The sequence below is a fragment of the Lonchura striata genome, chromosome 26, assembly GCF_050655825.1.
Source record: "Lonchura striata isolate lonStrDom1 chromosome 26, ASM5065582v1, whole genome shotgun sequence".
NCBI lineage: Eukaryota > Metazoa > Chordata > Aves > Passeriformes > Estrildidae > Lonchura > Lonchura striata.
Genome location: NC_140728.1, coordinates 9949993 through 9973305, shown reverse-complemented (window position 1 = coordinate 9973305; position 23313 = coordinate 9949993). Strand labels below are relative to the sequence as shown.

Sequence of the window (23313 nt, the reverse complement as noted above, 5' to 3'; positions counted from 1 at the left end):
CTGGGGATGTCGGGAGCGCTTGATCTGACCCGGAGGGACTGGAGAAGCTAGACGGGGGCGGATTCCCGCAGTCTGTGGTTGCTACTCCCCCCACCCCGCCCAAGCCGGCGCCGGCCGCGTGGGTACAGGCAGGCGGTACGGAGTCATCTCCCCCCGCGCCCCCCGGCAGAACGGGTCCGACGGGTACCGGGGAGGGGCCCCCCAGCGCCGGGGCGGCGCTTGGAGCGCCGGAACCCCTCCGCCTCCGCCGGGGGCTCCGGTGACTCACTGGGCCGCTCCCCGCCGGTTCCACCCGACACCCAAGGCCCGCCGGGGGTTTCCCACGCAGAGCAGCGGAGGACAGCCACGCCTCCCCGCATGGCGGTGGAAGGGGGCAACCCTCCCGTGTATCACCCCACCCCGGAGGGGAGGGGACGAGCAGCAGCTAGGGGCTCTCGGCCCCATTTTGCATCACAAAGGGGCTTTGTCTAGGGCTTTGTGTGGGGCTGGCAGGAGCGAGGGAGAGGGGGAGGAGGGAGGTGCGGGGGGAGGGGGGGAGGGGAAGGGTGGCGTGCAACGGAGACATCTCCCCGGCTGGACCCCCTCATTCTTTCTTCGGAACCGCCCAAGAACACACAGCTCAGCAGCTCTTGGCTTTATTTTGGAGGGACATGTTACGTGGGCACGGAGGTCCCCAGCACCACTCAGCATGAGGGGGACACATGGGGGATCCCGGCCCGAGTCAGCAGGGTAAGGGGGACACACAGGGAGAGGGGCAGCGCCCTGACAGTGTCAGTTCTTTGTGGAACAGAGGGGACAGACGGTGACTCCCCTCCGAGGCAAAGACGATAATGAAGGGCACAGCCTGGTGATGAAGGTGAGATGACTTGGGAGGCCCCCGAAGTCCTTGGGGTGCAGGGGGACACCCTCAGACCTCCATGTTCTTCATCTGCTCCTCCAGCACCTGGTCTCGTCCCCTCCCTGCCTTCTTCTTGCCCCCTCCTTCCTGCTGCTTCTTCTGCTTCTTGGAGAGCTCCTGCTCAATGGGTGCTGGCTTGATGAATGGAATCAGCTCCCGCAGGTCTGGGGGTACAAAGGACTGCTGTCACCCCCCCCCCCCCCCGCCCCGCCAAGGAGCAGGGAATGGGGAGGGCACAGGGGGATGTTACCTGGAGGCATGAAGTTCTGGAGCTTTTCAGGGATCCGGATGCCCTCAGGAGTCTGGTGGTTCTCCAGGATGGCGCAGATGGTGCGGGTGGTAGCACACATAGTGGCATTCAGCATGTGCACAAACTCTACCTGTGGCAGGGGGACACAGGGGACACCTGTGACATGGGGAAAGCAAAGGAACACAGGAAGAACTCCCCTGTGCGCACTAGTCTCACCTTGTCCATCATCTTCTTGGTCTGGCCATAGCGGATGCGCAGGCGCCGGGCCTGGTAATCGGTGCAGTTGGAACAGGAGACGAGCTCACGGAAGGCACCAGAGCCAGGGAACCAAGCCTCCAGATCCAGTTTTTTGCTGGCTGCATGGTTCAGGGAGCCTGGAGGGGGGACAGTGCTGAGTGGGGGTTCCCACTACCATCCTGAATTTGACTATCCTGGGGCAGAGTGTAGGGTGAAGCCTCCAAAGTCACTCCCACAGTTTGGTGCTGATCCAACATGGATTTCTGTTTTGCTTGGCCACAGGGTCAACAAGCCACAAGCTGTTTGGTCATGGGGATGTGGGGGTGTGGGAGTCCTGCCCAGACACGGGGATGGGGAATGCCTGCTCAGCCACAGGACATTGGGTTCTTGCTGTGACATGGGGATATGGGGGTCCTGCTTGCTCACAGGAATGTGGGGGCCTCTCTCAGCCATGTGGATGTGAGATTCCCATTCAGCTATTGGGAACATGGGGTTCTTTCTCAGCCACATGGACGTGGGCTTCCCACTTGACTATGGGGAGGTAGGGTTATACCATGGGGATCTGGGATTCCTGCTTGGCCACAGGAATGAGGGACTTCAACCGTGGGGATGTGGGGTTCCCACTTGGTGTGGGAATGTGATTTTATCCCTCTGCCAATGGGATAAAGGGGTCCCACTCAGCCACAGGGAGTTTTTAAACCAGATCTTTTTCCTGTGAGCATTTCCAGGAGGAGCTGGACACTCCGACTGTCCCTCTGGAAGGGACAGCAGGGACAATCCATCACAGCAGTGTCCACACCTGCTCCCATGGACCCAGAGCAAGGCTGAAAATTCCACAAAAAACAGAATGTCCCCTTCTCTTCCTCCATTTCAGGCTGGGGACTGCAATGAGCCAGGGATAAGAAACTGCCATGCAGGAAGCAGGTCAGGGCCCCCCTCAACGCCCCTGTAGCACAGGAGCCCCTACCCGAAACGATGTTGACAATGTGGTAGGGAATCCCAAGGGACTGGTAAAATTCCTCAGCTGTGGCCATCATCTCCTCAAATATCTCCCAGGATTTGTTGTCATGGGGGGAGGAATAGACGAACTGTTCAATCTGCAGGAGAAGGAATTCCACAGTGACACCAGGTACAGCCTGAATTCCAACTGAAACCCCACAGTGACACCCAGTACACCCTAAATTCCCAGTGAAAACCTGCAGTGACACTGGGTATAGCCCAAATTGCCATCAGAACCCCACAATGACACCCGGAACACTTTGAATTGCTGCTGGAACCCCACAGTGATACCAGGTACACCCTGAATTCCCACTGGAACCCAAAGTGACATGGGATATACACTCCAACTCCTGCTGGAACACCACAGTGACAATGGGTACACCCTGAATTCCTGCTGGGTATGCCGCAGTGGCACCAGATACACCATGAATTTCCACTGGAACATGCTGAATTCCCACTGGAACCCCACAGCAACCCTCAGTACACTCCAAATTCCTCCCAGGACCGCTCCTTCACCTTCTCAAACTGATGGACGCGGAAGATGCCACGGGTGTCCCGGCCATGGGATCCCACCTCCTGGCGGAAGCAGGTGCTGAGTCCCGCGTACTTGAGGGGCAGGTCCTCAGGCCGCAGCCACTCATCACGGTGCAGGGCGGCAATAGGCTGCTCTGATGTGGCAATCAGGTACTTCTCATCGATGGAACTGTCCTCCGCCCTCTCACTGCCCTTCCCAATCACCTGTAGGGGACATGAGCCACTGGCCATCTTCTAGCTGCTCCTGCACCTCCAGGGACCAGCAAGGAAGTTTTCCCGGGCCAGATGGTTTGGGAATTCATCACAGGGGGAGTTTGTTGGTCATTCAAAGGGGCTGATGGCAGGGACAAGTCACCTGTATCACTCATGGAGATGAGCCACCTCCTTGTCATGTCATCACCATCACAAGCCACCTCCTTGTCACCTATGTCACCCATGGAGATGGCCCCCAGAGCATGCCACCTCCTTGTCACTGCACTGCTATCATGTGTCACCTGTGCAAATGGACCCCAAAGAGCCACCTCCTTGTCACCTCATCACCATCATGTGGCACCCATAAACATGGACCCCAGGGATAAGCTACGTCCTTGTCACCTCATGGCCATCACAGGGTGTCACCCATGGAGATGGATCCGAGATGAGCCACCTCCTTGTCACTGCAGTGTCACCACAAAATGTTTCACACAGAGGTGGAACCCCAAGACAAATTATCTCCCTGTCACATCATCACCATCACAACATAAGAGATGGATCTCAAGGAGAGGGGAAGGAATTACTGCTACCATTGCTGCCACCACCACTGCCACCACCACTAACTTGCCAGGGCAGAAGGGACTCCGCTGCGTCCCTCTCCACAGCCCCAGGGGGTTGGCTTGCTTCCAAGTCCCAAATCCAGAGCAATCCCTTACCTTGTAAAGCTCCTCATCAAACTGGCTGAGCTGGGCCACCTCCTGCATCACCTCCTTCCGCATGAAGAAGGGGGTGTACACCGGAGTGTACCCCCGGGCACGGAGGCTCTGCAGCGCATACTGGATCAGTGCCTGCTCCAGGAACACCAGCGGGCCCTGGGAACAAGGGTCACACTGCCTATCACATACACACTCCACTGGGCCACTCCTCCTTGCTCAGAGGGCACAGGAGGCCTCTGGAGGCTCCCATCATCAATCCCAGGGAGGAGAACCCAAGGCCCCTGTGCCTCCTCGTCCCTCTCTGAACCCCATCATCCTGGGATCACAGCTCTCACCTTAAGGAAGTAGCCACGGCTGCCAGCCACCACGGCGCCCTTTTCCCCCTCATAGCCATCCACCATCACCACCAGATCCACATGAGAATACTTCTTCCTGCAGCTGCAGTCACCCCACACCCGCTCCACCTTGTTGTCCACATCCTGCAGGAACCCGGAGAAAAGAAGAGCGGGAGCCTATCACCTCCCCAGTGCCCTGGAATGCTCTGATATCAGTCCATGAACCACACTGTGCTCACTTTGGGAGCTCAAACTCCAGCCTGCAGCTTATTGTGTGGTCACTTGGCAGAAAGCCTGGCCCAGTTGTGCTCCCACTGGGAAAATATTCCCATGGGATGAAATGGAGGCAGCAGAGGGAGACCCCGTCCTCACCACAGTAAGTGCCTTTCCCATTAATTCCCCCAACAATGGCGTGCCCAGTGTTGTCTGAGCTGCTCTTTGTCTGATCTGGCTGGGAAATGCTGGCTTGTCATGCAGATTTCCCTCACCCGCCCACCCAGCCAGGCTTGGGGCATCCCCCGCTGGGAGCCCCCTGCTTCACACTGTGAGTTTCCTGGCTCCTCTGACCAAGCCCCACCTCCCTTCCCGAGCCCCACCTCGTCATTGCTAATGGGCACAGAGGGATGGAGGAGGTTCCCAATCTCCCGGAGGCTCTCAAAGCGTTCAGCCTCCAGCCGCAGGCGCTCAGAGTCACACTCCAGGATGGCCTCATCAATGAGCAACCGAACTTTCTTTATCTGGGATACCTGGAGACACTGCAGAGAGACCTCTGGATGAGGTGGGGGAGAGAAAAGACCACTGGGAAGAGGGGCCTGCTCAACCAGCACAGGGAATCCTGAGCCCAGCATGATGAATTCTGGACCCTCCACATATTCTGGAGTGAGTCCCTGGGCTGAACACACTCAAGGAACAGCCTGAAAGGATAAAGGGGTGACAAGCTGGGCTCTGGAAGGCCTGAGCTGCTCCCATGGCAGCCAGCATTGCACTCATTAACCAGGGTGACTACAGAACTGGGACGGAAACAGGCAGGGAGGGACACACTGAGGACACAGAAGGGCTGCTCAAATTCCCAGGGATGAGCCCTTGACTGACACAGACCTATACTGGGGAGATCAAGGACACTGAGGAAGAGTCAGTTATTGCCAGTGTGGGACTGAGAGATAAAGGATCCTCCCAGCTGGGGCATCAGGCAGTCCCCCTCATTTGGTGGGCACTTCAGGCCACCAATTTGTGCAATTCCAGGCAAAGCTCTGGACAAACTGTAAGAACAGTGGAGGGAGTTGGAGTCTCACTCACCCCCAAGATATCAGCCGTGAGTTCATCCAGGTTCTGTGCACTCTCTGGTACAGATTCATCTGTCCCTACAGGCTCCTTTTTCTGCAGCAAGAGAAAAAAGGAACCCTGGGAGAGTTAAAGAGTAAAATTCCAGTGGGAAAACATCCCTCAGTGACACAAGGGAGAGACTGGAGGGCTGGGAGAAGGAGAGATGTCACCAGTTCGTGATGTCCCACCATAAGGTGACCCAGGGCACTCATGCCCCACCTTCATCTTGTCCCCAATGGTTTTGCTGCACAGGTTCTTCAGCTTGTTCAGGTTGTCGGCACGAAACCTGCCTGGAAAGGAAGGCAGGGTCTGTCACCTGGAGTGAGAAAAGGGCTGGGGCCCCTATCTGGTACAGAGAAGTTATATGGAGCCCCCATGGGAGCAGCAGCGGGGGTAGCAGTTCCAGGAATACCCACAGGCACCAGCCCTGGAGTTTTTGGGAGGACAGAGGTTGATCATGTGGAGCAGAGCTGCAGGGAATAGGGATGTCATTGGAAAACACCTGAAGTGACATTGCACTGGGACCCCCATGCCAGCCTGGAACCACACCGGGATGGGACACCCCAACTCTAAGATGAGAACCCTACATCAGATTGGGATTCCCCATGCTGGGCTGGGACCCCCACAGTGGGAGAGGACCTCCACACTGGGACCCCCACAAGGGTGGGTCACACTGGGGTGAAAGTCCCATGCCAGGCTGGGAACCATCTACTGGAATGAGATCCCCACCTCATGCTAGGATCCCCCACATTGGGCTGTGTCCCCCATGCTGGACTGGGAACCCTACCCTGCCAAAATGGGAATCCCTCCACCAGGACGGGACCCCCCACATCATCATAGGATCTCCATATTTCACTTGGGACTCCCCAGTGCTGGGCTAGGACCCTCATGCTGGGCTAGGACACCCACACCAGGATGAGATCCCCCTCATGCTGCACTGGGATACCCATGCCAGGATGGCACCCTTCCCTCCACAGGCTCGGAGCCTCCCATGCTGGGACCTCCCTGTTAGGATGGGAACCCACACTATGCTGGGAACCTACATTGTGATGAGACACTTCCCTCAGTGGGATGGGATTGCTAAGGACTGAGCAGACCCTGGGAACTGAGGCCACAGTGATGAGATTCAGGGTGTGTTGGATGAGGGGACCATGGATGTTCCCCCTTTGTGGCTGGGAAGAGCAGAGCCCAGGACCCGGGGCAGCTCAAACTGGGGACACCTACACTGCGAAAGCGCCACCCTAACCAACGGGAGAGATCAGTCCCCAGGGGATCCAGAGCCAAGGAACACCAACAGGACACAGCAGGGCACAGCACAGGCTCCACGCACCAGCGCCGCAGGATTGCATCAGCCAGCAAGACCCGCCAGCCTGCCTCACCCTGTCACCTCCTGTAGCCACCCGCCATTCTCCATCATTGCTGTCCTGGGGACACAGAGCCTGTGGGAAAGGGGCTGGGAAGCGGGTGATCCCTTGGACATCAAGGTGAATGCATTCAAGGGGAGCCCCAAGCACCGCTTTCATCCTGCGGCAATGGAATGCTGGGGTGCCCTGGGAACAGCGGGGTTTGGGGGTACCCACTCCTCCCACCGCCCTCCAACTCCTCTCCACATCCGGCACCCACTGACGGAAGTGAATGCCCATCCTGCTGCCCCATATCCTGCCGGGAGCCACGAGGAGGTGGCTCCTGCCCCCCAGGCCGCCCAGATGTGGGTGTACCCCAAATCTGAGGTTGGCACTATGTAGGCTCGCCCCCGCCCAGCTGGATCCTGCGGCAATGCAGGGAGCAGATCCCTGGGAATCGCAATGGGACGGGATCCATGTCCGGGCTAAGGAGAACCTGGGATCTGCCCCCCAGCCTGGGATGAGGGAAGGTGGGTCTAATGGGAGAACTTCTCCCACCTTAATCCCTGCGATTAGGGGCGAGGGGGATCCACCCAGGGACAAGCTGTCGGTCTCTGCTGTGATCTACCCACAGGACCCAGTCCCAGAGGGCAATGATCCACCGAGGTGATCCCCGAGGGTTGGGGAGGAATCAACAAACAGCTAGGGAGGGTGGGAAAGACCCCCCCTAAAGCTCACCCCATCTCATCGAGGAGGTTCGGGGATCAGTGTGGGGGCCGCTTCCAGGTCCTCGGGAGGGAGGGAGAGAGAGCGGGAGAGAGGGACCCTAGGGGACTCCCCATCCCCGCTGAGGGGCGGAGGTGGGGGAGGGAGTCCCATCGCCTGCGGACCGGTCACCAGGCTGACGGGGTGGGGGGAAGGCACCGGGACACAAGCGCGCGTGTGACAGGAGGGGCCCTCAGCCCGGAGGTTCCCTTCCCCCCACCCCCACGTACACCTCCGCCAGGCGCCGTCCGCTCGCACCAGCGCATCCACCAGCGCGGGGTCCTTGAAGCGCTTGCGCTGCATGTCCCGCACCATGGCGGGGTCTCCGCCCTTGTCGGCGCGGAACAGGTCCAGGTCCAGCACCATGACCGGCGATGGCGGCGGCGGCACCGGGACAGCGCGGGGACAGCTGCTCCGCGCGCGTGCGCGGAAGGGGCGCGGCCGGGGTGCGGGGGCAGCAGCGCCCCCTGGCGGCTGGCGGTGGGAGCAGCGGGCGCGGAAGGACGGGCGGGGTCGGAGGGGCTGGGGGGCCCGAGCATCCTTCAGCCCCCCGCCAGAGGGGCTCCGCGGCTCTGCCCTCGCACTCCCAGCATTTCTGGGGTTCCTCAGCCACATCCCAGGGATACTGGTGGGCTCTGGGGATCTCCTACCCGAGGACACCTCGCACCCCAGTTGTTCACAGGGCTCCCAAGAGCCGCCCCCACGCCACTCTACAGCACTCCATGGCACGACTCTGGCCGTCCGTGGCATCACGTCACCCCATGTCACCCCACTGTCCCCTCCTTGAGGATCCCAGCAGGGTTCTGGGGCCTCCACTCATGTGGGGGACCCTATACCACTTCTCCCATGAGGAGGCATGCAGATGGAAGTCAGAGTTCCGCTGCTCCCTTACATGTGCATCCCTACGCCACCCCTAGGCACCCACTCCCACGCGTGTGACACCCTGCGCACACCCCCGCACCCCCCACCCATTTTTGGATGCCCACGCTCAACTCCCCGCACACCCTATGTGTGTCCTCCCGCCCCCCGTGTGCCCATACACACGGAGCCCTTATACAAACCCCACTCCTGTATTTGGCATTTTTGGGTGCTTGGGATGGGGAGGACACGGCGGGGGACACGGGTGGGGACACACGTACAAAAGCCGTAATGAGGCTCCGGTCTGAAGCAGGTCCCTAAGGCCACGTTGGGGGGCGTGGGGGGATGCGCCATGGGAACCCCCCCCTTCCCTTCACAGCTGCCCGGGGACAGGGTGTCCGTGGGTGCCCCTCTGGCCCGTCACAGCTCCCGGGAGGGCTGGGGGATGCGGGGGCGCCCCCCATCCTCTTACAGCTCCCGATCGGTGCTGCTGGATGAGGTCTTTAGCGGGACCGAGTCGAATCCATCCGGCATCCTCTGTGGGGTGGGGAAATTGAGGCCTGGAGCCCTCCTGTGGTGGGGAAACTGAGGCCCGGAGCCCCCCAGGGTGGGGAACTGAGGCACAGAGCCACCCGGGGTGGGGAATTGAGGCACGGACCATCCTCAAATCCCACCCCCACCATGGCTTGTCCGGTGGCTTCTCCAGGTTGTTTCCATCCCTCCACCCCACCCCTCCCCTCACCTTGGCCGTCAGGGCTTTAAGTTTTCCAAAAAGGGACATTTCGGTGGCAAAGAGCAGCTCATCCTCCGCGTCCTCCCCCTCCATGATGGCGCAGCTGTCGGGCGACGTCGCGTCGGTCTCCCGGGCCGCCGCGTCCATCACCAGCTTGGAATATTTGTATTCCAACCTGGGAATGCAGGTGATGCCATCACCCACCCCGTGACAGTGCTAGCCCTCGTGTCCGGAAATCCCGCTGCCAATTGCTCACTTTTGAGTCTTTTTCCAGAAATAAGCGGCGAGCACGGCCAGCAAGACAGCAGCGCACGTCCCAGTGGAAATTCCCACTTTTAGCCAAAAATCCACGCTCCGGCACGTCTGGATCACCTGCGGCGGCAGGGCATCCCCGCCATGGCACAGCCGGGGCTCCCGCCACACATAAGTGGTTTTCTGAGGAGGGAGAAAGGCGTTCAGGGGCCACAGGAGCCACAGCCCAGCCCGGGGCACGGCGCAGTACCTGAACGCCGCCGATGCAGGCGCCGACGATGGGACGGTGGTGGAAACTGGAGCAGCGGGGACATCCCTCGGCCGTCACCCACAGGAAATGGAAGGTGCACCCGTCGCAGGTGCCCTCGGGGCATTTGCTGGGGAGGGACAAAAAGGGGGGCTCAGGTGACGGTGACACTCCAAAGTGGGGATTACAGCTAAAGTGACACCACAGGGTTGGGACAACAATGACAGTGGTATCCCCAAAGTGAAGCACCTCAAAAAAGTGTCTACCCATGACAGCAGGGGATCTCGGAGGTCCCCAAACCTTCCCCAGAATCTCCTTTGTTTCACTGCCGGCCTGAGTACATGCAGGGTGCCAGTGACACAGCCGGGATGACACCTCAGGGTGAGGGACTCTGACACCATGTCAAAGTCATCCCTAAAGCAAAGCATGTCAGGGACATGCCCACCCATGACAGCAGGAGATGTTTGGGTCACTTTGGGAGTCCCCTAAGCCAGTCCCCTAAGCCCCCCTTGGTGCCCCCAGTGTCCCATTCCCCCCACCTGGTAACAGCCAGGATGACACCTCAGAGTGACGAACACTGACACTGCGACTATGGTGTCTCCAAAGCGAAGCACCACAGGGATGTGCCCAACCCTGACAGCAGGAAATGTTTGGGTCACCCAAAACCCCCCTCGGGGTCCCCAGTGTCCTCTCCCCACCTGGGGACAGACAGGGTGCCAGTGCCGAGGCGCAGGGGGTCACAGCGTAGGCGGATGGTGGTGACCCGGCCATCACTGCACGGCTGTGTCATGTCGTTGGATCTGCCAGGGGACATGGGGGGTCAGGAGGACAGTGGGAGCACAGTGTGGGTGTCAAACCCCTGTCACCTGCCTGCACCTGAAGAAGAAGATGATGTCAGGCAGGTCAGGGTGGCTGGGGGGGAAGAGCTCTGGGGGAGACACGATGCTGCCCAGCACGGAGCTGGTGGTGACACCTGCAGGGAGAGAGGGGTGTCTCCAGTCCCACTGGGGTGTGTTCCAGTCCCAGTGTCCTAGTGCCACCAGAGTGTCCCAGTCCTACTAGGGGATATCCCAATCCCAACAGGGTGTCCCAATATCAGTCCCAGTTCCACCTGTATGTCCCAGTCCCACCAGGGTGTCTCAAATCACACTATGATGTCCCAATCCCACTGAGGAGTCCCAGTCCTGCTGGGGTGTCACTGACATATTCCAGTGACAATGTCCCAGTCCCAAACAACATGCCCCTGAAGTGTCCCAGTCCCACCAGGGTGTATTTCAGTCCCATTGGGGTGTCCCTGTGCCACCAAGGTATCCCAGTGCTTCTGAAATGTCCTAGTGCCAGTGTCCCAGTCCCAGCAGAGTGTCCCAATCCCACCAGGATATCCCACTCCCAGTGCCACTGGGGTGTGTCCCAATCCTACCAGGGAGTCTGAGTCCCACTGGGGCATCCCAATGCCACTGGAGTAGGCTACTCCCTCTCCCACCCATGTGTCCCAGTGCTACTGGGATGTCCTGGTCCCTATCCTGCCAGGGTGTCCTAGTCTCAACAAGGTGCCCCACTCTCAGTGCCGCAAGTGTGTCCCAGTTCCTGTCCCACGTGTGCCCCAGCCCCACTGAGGTGTCCCAGTGTTGGTGTGCCAGTGCCACCAAGATGTTCCAGTGTCTGTCTGCGTCTCAGTAAACCCAGGGTGCCCCAGTGCCCCAGGGTGCCCCCCCCACCCTCCCTGCTCACCCAGCAAGTGGTCACCCAGGCTGACAGGCTGAGAAGACACAGCTGCGCGGGCACTGGTGACATCAGGGGGCACCAGAATGGCCTGGCACACATAAGAGGTGACCACACGGGCAAAGCCCCCCTGACCTGCCGTCACATTATCAGCACATGAGGCCATCTTCCTGCCCTGAGGGGACATACATGACACATGTGCATGGAGAGAGAATGTGTGTACAAGGGACTGGCATCTGTGTGTGCAGGGCCGTAGGTGTGCAGATGTGGCTGCACAAGTATCCATATGTGTCTCCACAAGTGTTCACATGTATCTGCAGAACTGTGCAGATGTGTTTATGTGACTGTGCACATGTGACTGCACAAGTGAGTGTGTGTATGTATGCAGGTGTGACTGCATGTACACTTGTATTTGCACACCTGCTTGTGGGAATGTGTATTTGCATCCATGTCCTTGTGTTTGAACGACTACGAGCACATATGCACATGTGTCTGTGCCTGCCCACCTGCATGCTCCATCCCATCTGTGTGCCCAGGTGTGTGCCTGTGTTCGCCCATCCAGATGCCCATGTGTGCATTTGCATTCCTGGGCCCTCCTGCCTGTGTGTGCCCAAGTGTGCCCATCTATGTTCCTGTGTCCACCCTCCTGAATACTCACCCATGTGCCCATGATTGCACTCGTGCTTGTGCACACCCACTTGCATGTCCATCTGTGTGCCCGTGTTTGTACTCACATGCCTGTGAGTGCACACATACCCCAACATATGCTGATGTTTGCACTTGTGTACCTATGACCACCCACCCATGAGCCCATACATTCATGCATGTTCCTGTACCCTCCTGTGTGTGTCCTTGTGTGCCTTCCCAGGTGTGTTCCCATGTCTGCATGCATGTTTCCACGGCCTCCTGCCCATGTGTGCCTACTCTCCTGAGTGCCCACCCACATGCCTGTGTTTGCACTTGTGTGCCTGTGCCACCCCCGGGTGTGTTCCCACGTGTGCACGTGTTTGCCTACAGAGGTCTCACCTGGTGCCCACAGAGGCTAAGGTGGAAGTGATGGCTGTAGCGCAGCCCTTTGGGGGTGAAGCTGGGCCCAGTGCCCACCCCGGCACCCCGGCCCAGGGACGGGAACTCAAAGTGCAGCGTCCGGCCTGGCAGTGCCAATGCCAGGCTGCAGTTGTTGTAGCATAGCGATCGCAGCTGAGAACAGAGAACAGAGACAGGGAGCTCAGGGACAGCCATGCCGCCCACTGGGGACACCCTTGTGGAGACTCTGGAGAGCTGGCACCACCCCTCAGAGACAGCAGAGCCATGGTGGCACCCACCAGGATCACCCACTGCCACCCACCAGTATCAGATACTGTCATCCATCTGGGATGGCTGGGAGGGTCTGGTGTCATCTCTCTGGGAACAGCTGGGGGACTGGCATTACCCACCCAGGATTAGACATTGTCACCCACCCAGGATTGCCACAGGGTTGGTGTCACCTCCCTGGAGATGGCCAAGGAAGACAGGCATCACCCATCATGGGTCAGACACTGTCACCCACCCAGAATGGATTTAAGTCCACCCAGGAAGGCTTGTGTAACCGACCCATGGTGGTGTCACCCTGCTGGTGCTGGCCAGTGCCACCATCTGGGATATCCTGGGTGTGGGGGAGGCTGGTGTCGCTCCTCTGGGGCCCATTGGCATCACCCATGGGGACACTTAGGGACACTTGGACCCTCTGCCACCCCCAGTCACCTGGTTGCTGTGTGTGCCAGGGCCACAGGGGTGGCAGGTGGGTGTTCCGTCAGAGGGGTGACCCCGCAGGTAGCTTCCAGGTGGGCAGGGCTGGCAGGTGCCTGAGCTAGGGTCCACAGCACTGCCAGGGGAACACGGGGCACAGGACCCAGTGGGCTGGGGGGCACAGCGGCGGCAGAAGGAGGCTACCCCCCCTTGCACGTTCGTGACGTTGATGCTGTACAGCTTGGCCACATCACTGGTGAACTGCCGGCCCTGCTACCAAGAGCACCATCACCATTTGCCCCTTGCCCCCCACCAGACCCCCCAAAGTCAGGGTCCTCCAGCCCTCTCAAAGCAGGGCCCCCTGTCCCTCACCGCCTCGTGGTAGGGGGTGCGCTGGAAGGCCCAGGTGAAGCTTATGGTCGCGTTCTTCTCTACCAGGTAGGTGTAGGATTGTTTCCCTGTGGAGCCTGTCCATGTCTCCACCGGAGTGTTGGTGCGTGAGTTGACACCCTGTGGGGACAGGGGAGGTGGCACCACCCGAAGTCACTGTGCCCCCCCAAACTGTTGTGTCTCCCCACTCACCACCATAAAGTAGAGTTCACAGCCAACGCTGCACAGCGTCTCGAAAACGAAGGTGATCCTGGCCACCTCCCTGCTCTCTGTGTCCTCCAGCACTGGGCTTGGAGGGCTGGGGACAGCGTGGGGACACTGCTAGCTCTGCCCTAGGCTCTGTCCCCCCTGCTCCCTGGTGGTGGCTCCCACCTCACCTGAAGCCAGGAACCACCAGCGTGAGGATCATGAAGTCACTGTCAGAGGCTCCGGCTGCCGTGTAAATGTAGTCTCCGGCTACCTCCCAGCCTGCAGGGATGCAGTGACATTTAAGAGAGGTCCCTGGCAGTACCCAGGCAAGGGACAGGGAAGGGACAGCCCTCTGCCACTACCTGCAATGCCCTTGTACTCGAAGTTGATGCCACTGAGCACAGTGGTCTCCATGTTGGGGGGCAGCACGTTCCACCACTTGTACTCCAAGCCCAGCGCCGGCTCAGTGCCCACTGGGCAACTGAGGCAAGCTGGAGAGAAGAGGCAACAGCCCTGCACAAGGTGGCACCCACCTTCCCCTCTGTCAGCTTGGCGTGCCCTGCTTACCCCTTGAGGCCAGTGATGGGGACAAGAGGGGACAGCCCTGCACTAGGGTGGTACCACATTCCCCTCCTTGCAGCTTGGTAACCACCTCTTGGGGACAATGATGGAGACAGGAGAGGACTGAGGTGGCACCCACCTTCCCTTGGCAGCTCCAGGGATCCCAGATATTTACTGGGGACAATAACTGGGATGTTCTTACTGGATACATAGGGACAGCCCTGCACCAGGGTGGTACCACCTTTCTCTCTGTCAGCTTGGCGTGCCATGGTCACCACTTAGGAACAATGATGGGAACAGGATGGGACAACCCTGCACTGAGATGGCTCTCATCTCTCCCTGGTAGCCCCAGAGACCCCAGTTACTCCTTGGGGACAGTGGTGGGGGTGTCCTTATTGGAGCCATGGGGACAGGAGGGGACAACCATTCACTGGAGTGGCACCACCCACTTCCCCAGCAGCTCAGGCTGCCCCAGCCACGCTCTGGGGACAATGACGGGGGCGCTTTACCGGAGCCGTTGGAATAGAAGCCGTAGGGACAGGGCTGGCAGGTGCTGCCGTTGCCTTTGGCGAAGCCGGGGTTGCAGGGGGGGCACCGGGTCTTGACCCCCGAGGATGGCAGCCGGACCGCCTGTGGCAGCTCCTCACTGCAGATCTTGGGCTCTGCCCACTTGTACATCAGCTGGGTCTGCCGGGGGAACGGGTGAGCTGGGGGGACACCGGGGGACAGGGGGACCACCCCGGGGTGCCCCCGCATTACCTCCCCAGCGGCGTCGCAGGCCGTGTGGGTGTAGAAGAAATCCTTGTCCGTGCAGGGGGGCCGTGGCTTGCAGGACCCCGACCCGGGCTCTGCCGAGGGGGGACACGGCGTGTGAGCTGGCACAGCCCAAGGACCCCAGCGCTGTTCCCTCCACGCGGGGTGTCCTTGTCTTCCCCCCAAACAAGGGGTAGGTTGTGGGTGTTCCCTACTCCCCACATCATCTCTCCATCCCCCAGGGCCACTCCTGCAGCGCAGAGTGTGGGAACAAAGGGACCCCTAAGTGTGTCCCCTCTCACCAGCATAGGTGACAGGTTTGTGAGGGGCCAACACTGTTGCTACCAGGGGATGTCAGGTCACCCCTTCTCCCCACATCACCCCTTCCATTCCCAGGGTGACACACTAGAAGGACAGCTCTGGTAGGGGGAAGCCCCGGGTGTCCCCTCTCACCGGCGTAGGTGTTGGGGTCGCAGGGCTGGCAGACAGTGGCCCCTTTGCCAGAGAAGGTGTCGGCGGGACAGGGCTGGCAGGCGGCTGAGCCGGCGGCGGGGGCGAAGGTGCCCGGCTTGCAGGGGAAGCATTCGGAAGTGAAGGCCACCCCTGGGAGCAGGAGGAGACTTGGGTAGTGGGGAGGGGGGTGTGCGACCCCCAAGACCCCCCCTTCCTGCCCCCACCCACCTGTAATGCCGATGTTCCTCACCAGCACGGGTTTAGGCACCTTGGACCAGACAGAGAAGGCGGTGGTCCGCCAGTACAGCACGTTATTCCCACGGCTCAACTCCACCTGGCAGAAAGATCCCACAGGATTGGGTAATCCCACTGCCAGGGATGGGTTTGGCACCATGGGTGGGGGATCCTGCTGCCGAGGAGGGGGCTGCCACCAGTGGAGGAGGGTGTGTGGTACCCCCATCTGTCACCACCCACTACCCTCTCCTCAGCCTCATGGAGTATCTTCTTCCCACGGGAGGGACAAGAAACGCCGGGTCAGCACCGCGGGACCTCCCCCTGGTGTCACCTCCCACCGAACTCTTACACTGTGGAATTCCCAGCCCTTCTGTGTTGTCCGCATCCAGCGGGACTCTTCCACCATGGGCTGGCACTGGTCGTTCTGCACCTGCAGGGGAGAGTGTCAGAGACTCCATGTTCACAGGGACCCCGCATGTCCCCAGGGACACACCCCCCAAGCTCCCAGGCACCCTCCATATTCCTAGGGACCCCTCCTCATGTCTGCATGAACCACTGCCATATCCCAGGGACCTCCTCTCATGTCACCAGGGTCCACTCTAATTCCCAAGGGACCCCTCCATGTTTGCAAAGAACCCCATGATGTCTCCAGGGACTCCTCCCATATACCCAGGATTCCCTTCCCCATGTCCTCAGACCCCTGTCACATCCACCAGAGATCTGCCATATCCCCAGGAACGCACATCATATTCTCAAGGACTCCTTCCATGTCCCTAGGGACAAATATGTTCCCAGGGACCCCTGAGGAGTCCCCATGGACCTCCTTAAGTCACAGGGGACTTCTCCCATATACCTAGGGACCCTTCATGCCATCTAGGACCATCTCCCATATCCTGATGGACCCCTCCATGTCCCAAGAGACCCCTCCCATGCCCCCAAGGACCCTCTCATGTCCCCAGAGACCCACACCCTCCACCCCTGCCCCCATCACCCACAAAGAATTCGAAGACGATGCTGCTGTCAGGGTAGATGTATTCGAAGGTGGCAGTCCCCGACTGCTTGAGGCTCACAGCATACATGAGGGTGGCCGTGCACTCATCTGTGTTGGAGGCCACGTAGTCCCCCAGTGGCACCCACGTTGACCTGGGGCAAGTGATATGGCCCCAGGGATCCTGTCACCACTCTCAGCAGGCAGGACAGGGATTGTAGAGACAGTTGAGAGGGTCCCCAGGAAAGCAGGGGGGAAATGTGGGGCACAGGGGCTTGGGCATTTCTTAGGGACATGGCAAGGTGTGGTGGCTAAATCCCCATGTCCAATGAGAGCCATGTGGACTGCAAGGAGAAGAGACTGGCGTCCCCCTGTTCTGGGAATGTGGCTAGATGAGGAACATGCTACTGGGAGTAGGGAATGGCTGAGAGGGGCATAATGGAGCAGTGCAGTGGTGCCAGTAAAACTGAGGGTTTGGTGGTTGTTGGTACAACTGGGAGGGTTTCTTGGTTGTTGGTATAATCATGAAGATTCAGAACCTGCCAGTACATACAGCATAGTTTGGTGGTTGTTAGTGTAACCAGGGGAGTTTTGTGGCTGCTGGTACAACTGGGAGGGCTCAGTGGTGTGGTACAACCAGGAAGGTTAGGTGGCTGCCAGTATATCTGGGGCAGTTTCATGGTTGCTGGTACAACTACGAGGGCTCAACAGCTCCTGGTACAACTGAGAGGGTTCAGAGGCTGTGGTAAAACCAGGAGGGTTTGGTGGCAGCTGGTATAACCATGAGGGTTCAGTGGTTGTTGGTACATCCAGGAAGGTTTAGAGGCTGCTGGTAGAATCAGCTGGTGGGATGTTCAGTGGCAGTGGAACAGCTGGGAGGGTCTGGTGGCTGCCAGCACAACAAAAAGAGCTCAGAGGTTGCCAGTGAGGATCAAAGGGCTGTGGTGGTAAATAAAGGCTCTGGCTGGTGGCACAGGGGTGTGGAGAGCCTCATGGGTGCTGTAGAGAGCCCCACAGGTGCTGTGGGGACCTCCATGGGTGCTCTGTCTCTGAGGAATATCGATGTGGAGGTCCCACGGGGTTGGGGTCCTGCCACTTCTGGGGGGAATGATGCTGCTGGCTGTTCCCTTGTTTTTACCAGGGTGCCCCTGTAATGCCCTGCCGGTGTCACCTCCCAAGGAAGAATGACAGAAGGTGTCAGGGCAACTGAGTACTGTGGATGCACAAGGGTGTCACACCCATCCTGCTCGCTGTGCCCTGCCCCCAGTCCTGACATGCCAGGTGCCCGTGTGCTGGCATCACAGCCAGTGACACAGTGACTCACGCTGTGCAGTTCTCTGCTGCATCGCCAAAGCCGTCATCCACTTCCAGGTTGGTGGCCACGTTGGCGAAGCCATGGGGCACCTCGTCCCACTCATCAAAGCGGACACCAGTGCCCAGCGAGTAGGTGCCTGCAGCACAGGGCCGGCACATCTGTGTCTGCATCTCCAGGAACTCACCCGCCTTGCAGGAGAATGCTGCCAATGGAGATATGGAGACACAGGGCATGGAGGGTCACCCTGATCCGCCTTGTGCTGCTACAGCCTCATCACCCTCAGCTCTGCATTTCCAAGTGCTCCCAGCTGGTGGAGGTGCTGGGATCCCCCATTCTTATCATTCCACAAAGGCAACTCCCCCCCATCCATGAGTTTTGGTACCTGACACCCAGCTCTGCCCAATCCAGGCAGGATGTAACCCTCTGCCATGGAGCCGGGGCACCTCCAGGCTTTGGAGGCATGTATCTGGGATTCCCATCCTGGTGAGTTTGTGCGAGGGGGATTCTCATCTTGCTCATCCCATCCTGGTGCATGTGTGCAATGGGAAGATTTTCATCCAAGTGTGTGTGGTGGGATTCCCATGGCTTTCATTCCATTTGGTGATTGTGTGTGTGATTCCCATGAGTCGTGCATGTATGTGTGTGATTTCCATCCTTCTTATCCCATCCTAGTACCCATGTGTGTGGTATTCCCATCCCATCCTGTCCCATTATGTGTGTGGGATTTCTCTCTCATCCCATCCAGGTGAGTGAGTGCTCATCTTGCTCATCCTGTCCTGGTCCATGTGTGGGATGAGGGGATTTCTATCCCAGTGTGTGTGAGATTCCCATCCCTCTCATCCTGTTCCATGACTGTGTGTGTGATTCCTATCTGTCTCATCCCATCCCAATGCCTCTGTGTGTGGTTCCCATCCTCTCATCCCATCCCAGGGAGTCAGTGTGTGTGTGATTCTTATTCCATCCCATCCCAGTGCTTGTAGCTCTTCTGCCATCCCATCCCACTGCTCCCATTCCATCCTCCTGTTGCTGCCTACACTGGAGCCAAAAATGGCTTTGCTTGTCTGCCTGCTCTCTCCCTCCCCTCGCCCTCATTTCCCATCCCTGCCATTCCCACCCCACAGCCTGACCCCATTCCATTCCTGGTTGAAATCTTACAGCATTCAGTGCCCCTGACAGGGTCAGGCAGGCCGGTGCAGAGTCCAGGCGTGTGTGGCACAGCCACCCTCCAGCGCGATCCTGAGCTGTCACATGCTGTGTACTCGTAGTGGTACTCGGACTGCAGGAGACACAGAGGGAACGTGCAGGGGAGCTGCACTCGAGGCCTCCTGGGCTGCACCACCCCTGTGCTCCCTGAGAGGGGCTTGCCCCTGGGCCCAGCTGTACCTTCAAGGGATGATTTTGAGTTAAGGTGTGGCAATGTCCTGTGGTGCCCAGGGCCTGGTGAGGGGGGGGCTTGAGAGGGTGCTCAGGGTGGGGGGATACTGGCGGGGGGGAGTTCAGTGTGAGGGCATGCTGGAAAGTTGGAGGTGATTTGGGTGGGAGATGCTCTGGATTGAGGGGAGCTGGGGACCAGGGGGATGCTCAGAGTAGGGGAGTATTGTGGCAGGGGGGGTCAGTATGAGAAGATGCTGGGAAATGGGGGTGCAGTGGGTGGGGGGATGATCTGGCTGGGGCTGCCCAGGAACCTTAGACCAGCAGCAGCCCTGTACCCCTCCCTGGTGTGGGGGTGAACCCCTGTGCTCCCCCCGTCCTTGTTCCTGGGATCACATGGCACTATCATGCCCCTTGGTGTGCCTTGGCATGGCTGTGACACACTTTGCTCATCAAACAGCTATGGCACAACCCAGATGCGGCCTGGGAGCACCCTGGGCATAGGGCCGAAGCGCAGAGGGGACTAGGGGGAACCAGGAAGTGCTGGGACAGTACAAGCACCATGACCCCCCCTCTCCTGCCAGCTGCACCAAGCTGAGACTGGCTTAAGGCTGGTGACGCCAGGGACAAACGGTGTGGGCAGGGTGAAGGCCACATCTGGTAGTGCTGTTGGGGTACAAGGGGAGCTCCCCACCCCCCGCAGCAGCTCTGAGGTGTCAAAGCTGGTGCTGTGGCTTTATGCTCCCAGCGGCTGCTGGAGCGTGGCAGGTTGATGAGAAAACAACTGCTTTGATGTTCCCATCAGCTGGAAACACAGCAATGGGGGAGGGAAAGAGGGGGATGGGGGATCTGAGAAGGAAAGAGGGATTAGAGAAGTAAAAGGGGGATGGAGAAGGAAAAGTGGGGACAGAGAGATGCCTGCAGCACCCCCTGCCCATATTCAGGCAGCATGGAACGCCCCCTGGCCCTGGGATCGGGACACAGAGAAAGGTCTCCACCACCCTGGGGATACCCAGCGGGTCACCCCAACTTTCAGCAGCCCCAAACTACTATATTGCTCTCAGTCCCAAGGGATTTCCTTGGGGAGAAGGTATTTTTTCTCTCTTAGTAAATTTTTCCAGGTTTTTATTAAATCTACATAAATTGACCTAATTCAGCTCCAGGGTGGCTTTGGGGGTGGAGGACACCCCAAACTGCCACTGTAACTCTGCTCTGTCCAGGGGAGGGAGAAGGGCTGTCCCTTATGAAGGACAGGGGACAGCCCGTCTGGGGGACTGATCACTCCTGGGGCAGGTGCCAGCCCCAGTCTATTGTTTCCAGCTCTGGATTGTGGAACACAGGCAAAAATAATTGGATCAGAGAAAAAAAAAATCCTGATCCAGATTAAAAGCAGCAGGTCTGAGGAGGGGGGAGGAAAATTCGAGGCGGGGGGGCAAGATGGACAACCCAGGGAGAGCATTTGGGGGTTCACCCGCTGTCCCCAAAGTGGACAGATCCTGGTGAGTGACAGTTTTTCTTCACAAGATACCATGTGCTGAGCTGGGAATGACACGTGGCCATTGGGATTATCCCCCTCGCTCCTTGTCACCCCCCCAGCAGCACTAAGGGAGACCCCAATGTGTCTGAGGGGTAGGGACTTAGGGACGATGATGGGGTGACACCATTTGGGGTCCCCAAGGAGACCCTCGAGGACTGGCTGAGCCCCTGGAAGCAAAGACCTCTCTCTGGGCCCCCAGGAGGTCGGCCAGTCCCTCCCGCTATAGGAGACACCCCATCCCCAATGCCACCGGGACGCCCGACCCCTACCTGTCTCCTCCTTGTCCTCCCCATCCCATAGGGAGCGACCTCCCCGTGCTCCGGGACTCCCGTTTCATCGGCGTGTGTGGGGAATTTGGGGGGGGTTGCAGCGGTCGTGGTGTGCTACCGGTTGCCCCCCCCCCCCCCCCCGCCCCCCCGCCATTCCCGGTGCCGGTACCTCCTTGCAGATGTGTAGCTGCTCTCCGGTGCATCCCGGTGACACGGTGACAGCCAGACACAGCGCCAGCGGCAGCCACCGGGCTCCGGTACTGGCCATGGCGGCGGCAACGGCGGCAGCTCGGCCGGTGCGAGCACCGGCGCCGCTGCCCCGCCCCCACCAACGGCCCGGCCTCCGCGCACCTGCCGCTACCTGCCCCCGCCCCCGGGAACGGCACCCGGCATCGCCCCCGGGAACGAGAATAGGCACCGGGAGAGGAACCCCCGGCAACCGCACCGGGCATCACCTCTGAGAACGGGCACCGGGAACGGGAGCCCTAGGAATGGCACGGGGCATCGTCCCAGGGAACGGGAACAGACAGCGGATCGCGAATAGAAACCCCTGGAACGGCAGCTGGCATCGCCTCTGGGAACATTTGCATGAGAACGGCACCGGGAATCGGCATCGAGAATGTTATTCATGGGAATGGCACCGCGCATCGGTATCGGGAATAGAGAGATACGGGAATGGAACTCCCAGGAACAGCACGCCCAAGGCTATACTCGGAATGGTATCCTGGGATTGACGCCGGGCATCGGCACTGGAAGTGTTATCCATGAGAACGCCACCGGGAACCCCGTCATCCTTGGGAGTGTATCCCCGGAAACGAGACTGGGAATGTAATCCTCAGAACGTGTTTCCGGGAACGGCATCGGGAACTTACCCCTGGGAACAGATTTGGGAATGTTATTCCAGGAACAGTACCGGGACCGTCTCGGGGCATCACGCCCCCACCTCCCCGCCCCCGGGAACAGCCCCTCCTCCCGTAGACCCGGGGCTGGGGGAGGACTCGGACACAGCGAGTGGGGGTCATAAGACCCCGGCAGCCCGGAGCCACCTCCACCCCACCGGAGATTGTGTGCCACTCGTGTGCCCCTCAGGCCTTGTCCTCATGAAGCCGGGCCAGCCCCACTGCACTGGGGACAGGGGACACATGTGGTTGTATATTCTGGACATGGAGGACACAGGGGACATAGGGGGTACAGGGGATACGGGGGACACTGGAACATCAAGGACACTGGGTACAGAGCTGATACAGGGACACAGGACACGGGGAATACCGGGGACATGGGAGAACGGGGGACACAGGGACAGGTGACAGAGAGGATATCTGAACATGAGGGACAAGGGAGAGACACACAAACACAGCTGGTAAGGGGCTACAGAGGGATACGGTACCCAGCTAATATGGTGACACAGGGAGATGGGGGACGTAGGGGGACATGAAGGATATAAACATGGGAACACGAGGGACATGGAGGATAGAGCTGCAAAAGCGACAGAGGTCCCAACTCTGGTTGCACAGTGTCACCCAGTGGATTGGGGGATACTAGTGACACATGTCCATCTGTGGTGGCACAGAGGTGCTAGCAAGTACCATGGGCATGGGGGACACAGCTACAGGAAGAGATCATGCCTGTCCCTGTGGCAGGCATGGAGACAACCCTACACCTATTGTGCCACAGTTAGAGACAGTGGCATGGGGTGGCCATCATCTGCAGTGTCACCTTGGCAGATGAAGCCTGCCAGGCACCATTAAGCTGGTGACCTCTTCTCAGTGTCCCCACAGCAGGGCCAGCATCAGCAGCCAATGCAGCTGCTTCTCCCAGTAATGCCAGAATCACTGCTTTGCCCTCATCACCACCACGGCCTTGTCACCACTACAGCTGTCCCCTTTTTACCTCTGTGGCTGTCCTCTCAGGCCCATCCTCTTGTCACCACTATAGCCACCTCTCGGTCACCCACTCTACTGTCCCCTTGTCACAGCCATGGCCATCCTCTTGCTATCACCACTGTGGCCATCCTGTCATTACCAGCACAACTGTACTCGTTTCCACAGTGGCTGTCCCCTGGTTACCATCACACCTTTGTCAGCACCATAGCCATCCCCCAGTCTTCACCGTGGTTGTCCT

At 59.3% G+C, this 23313-nt stretch overlaps 2 protein-coding genes across 8 annotated transcripts; both read right to left on the bottom strand.

Moving 5' to 3' along the window:
* Nucleotides 1–619: 619 nt before the first annotated feature.
* SARS1 (seryl-tRNA synthetase 1) lies at nucleotides 620–8008 on the bottom strand. 2 transcript variants are annotated; one of them, XM_085561536.1, is made up of 11 exons: nucleotides 7823–8008; nucleotides 5704–5774; nucleotides 5458–5562; nucleotides 4758–4916; nucleotides 4162–4305; nucleotides 3827–3982; nucleotides 2901–3122; nucleotides 2353–2482; nucleotides 1365–1522; nucleotides 1149–1278; nucleotides 620–1062 (listed from the first exon to the last, which is right to left on the bottom strand). In XM_085561536.1, the coding sequence occupies exons 1-11, from the start codon at nucleotides 7956–7958 to the stop codon at nucleotides 908–910; spliced, it is 1566 nt and encodes a 521-aa protein (XP_085417662.1). In that variant the 5' UTR covers nucleotides 7959–8008; the 3' UTR covers nucleotides 620–907. The 2 variants fall into 2 exon arrangements, with proteins under 2 accessions (XP_085417662.1, XP_085417663.1); XM_085561537.1 differs by having other exon boundaries at nucleotides 5458–5538.
* A 635-nt stretch (nucleotides 8009–8643) lies between these two features.
* Nucleotides 8644–21530, bottom strand: ELAPOR1 (endosome-lysosome associated apoptosis and autophagy regulator 1). 6 transcript variants are annotated; one of them, XM_085561513.1, is made up of 22 exons: nucleotides 21362–21503; nucleotides 19171–19291; nucleotides 18025–18217; nucleotides 16708–16855; nucleotides 16062–16142; nucleotides 15707–15812; nucleotides 15479–15628; nucleotides 15032–15120; nucleotides 14782–14959; nucleotides 14074–14202; nucleotides 13900–13990; nucleotides 13715–13820; nucleotides 13505–13642; nucleotides 13148–13402; nucleotides 12431–12604; nucleotides 11414–11579; nucleotides 10559–10655; nucleotides 10381–10482; nucleotides 9686–9812; nucleotides 9440–9618; nucleotides 9193–9358; nucleotides 8644–9035 (listed from the first exon to the last, which is right to left on the bottom strand). In XM_085561513.1, exons 1-22 carry the CDS (start codon nucleotides 21458–21460, stop codon nucleotides 8919–8921), a joined length of 3012 nt encoding a protein of 1003 aa, XP_085417639.1. In that variant the 5' UTR covers nucleotides 21461–21503; the 3' UTR covers nucleotides 8644–8918. The 6 variants fall into 6 exon arrangements, with proteins under 6 accessions (XP_085417639.1, XP_085417640.1, XP_085417643.1 ...); XM_085561514.1 differs by having other exon boundaries at nucleotides 8644–8987; nucleotides 21362–21502; XM_085561517.1 differs by having other exon boundaries at nucleotides 8786–9065; nucleotides 21362–21530.
* Nucleotides 21531–23313: the final 1783 nt, after the last annotated feature.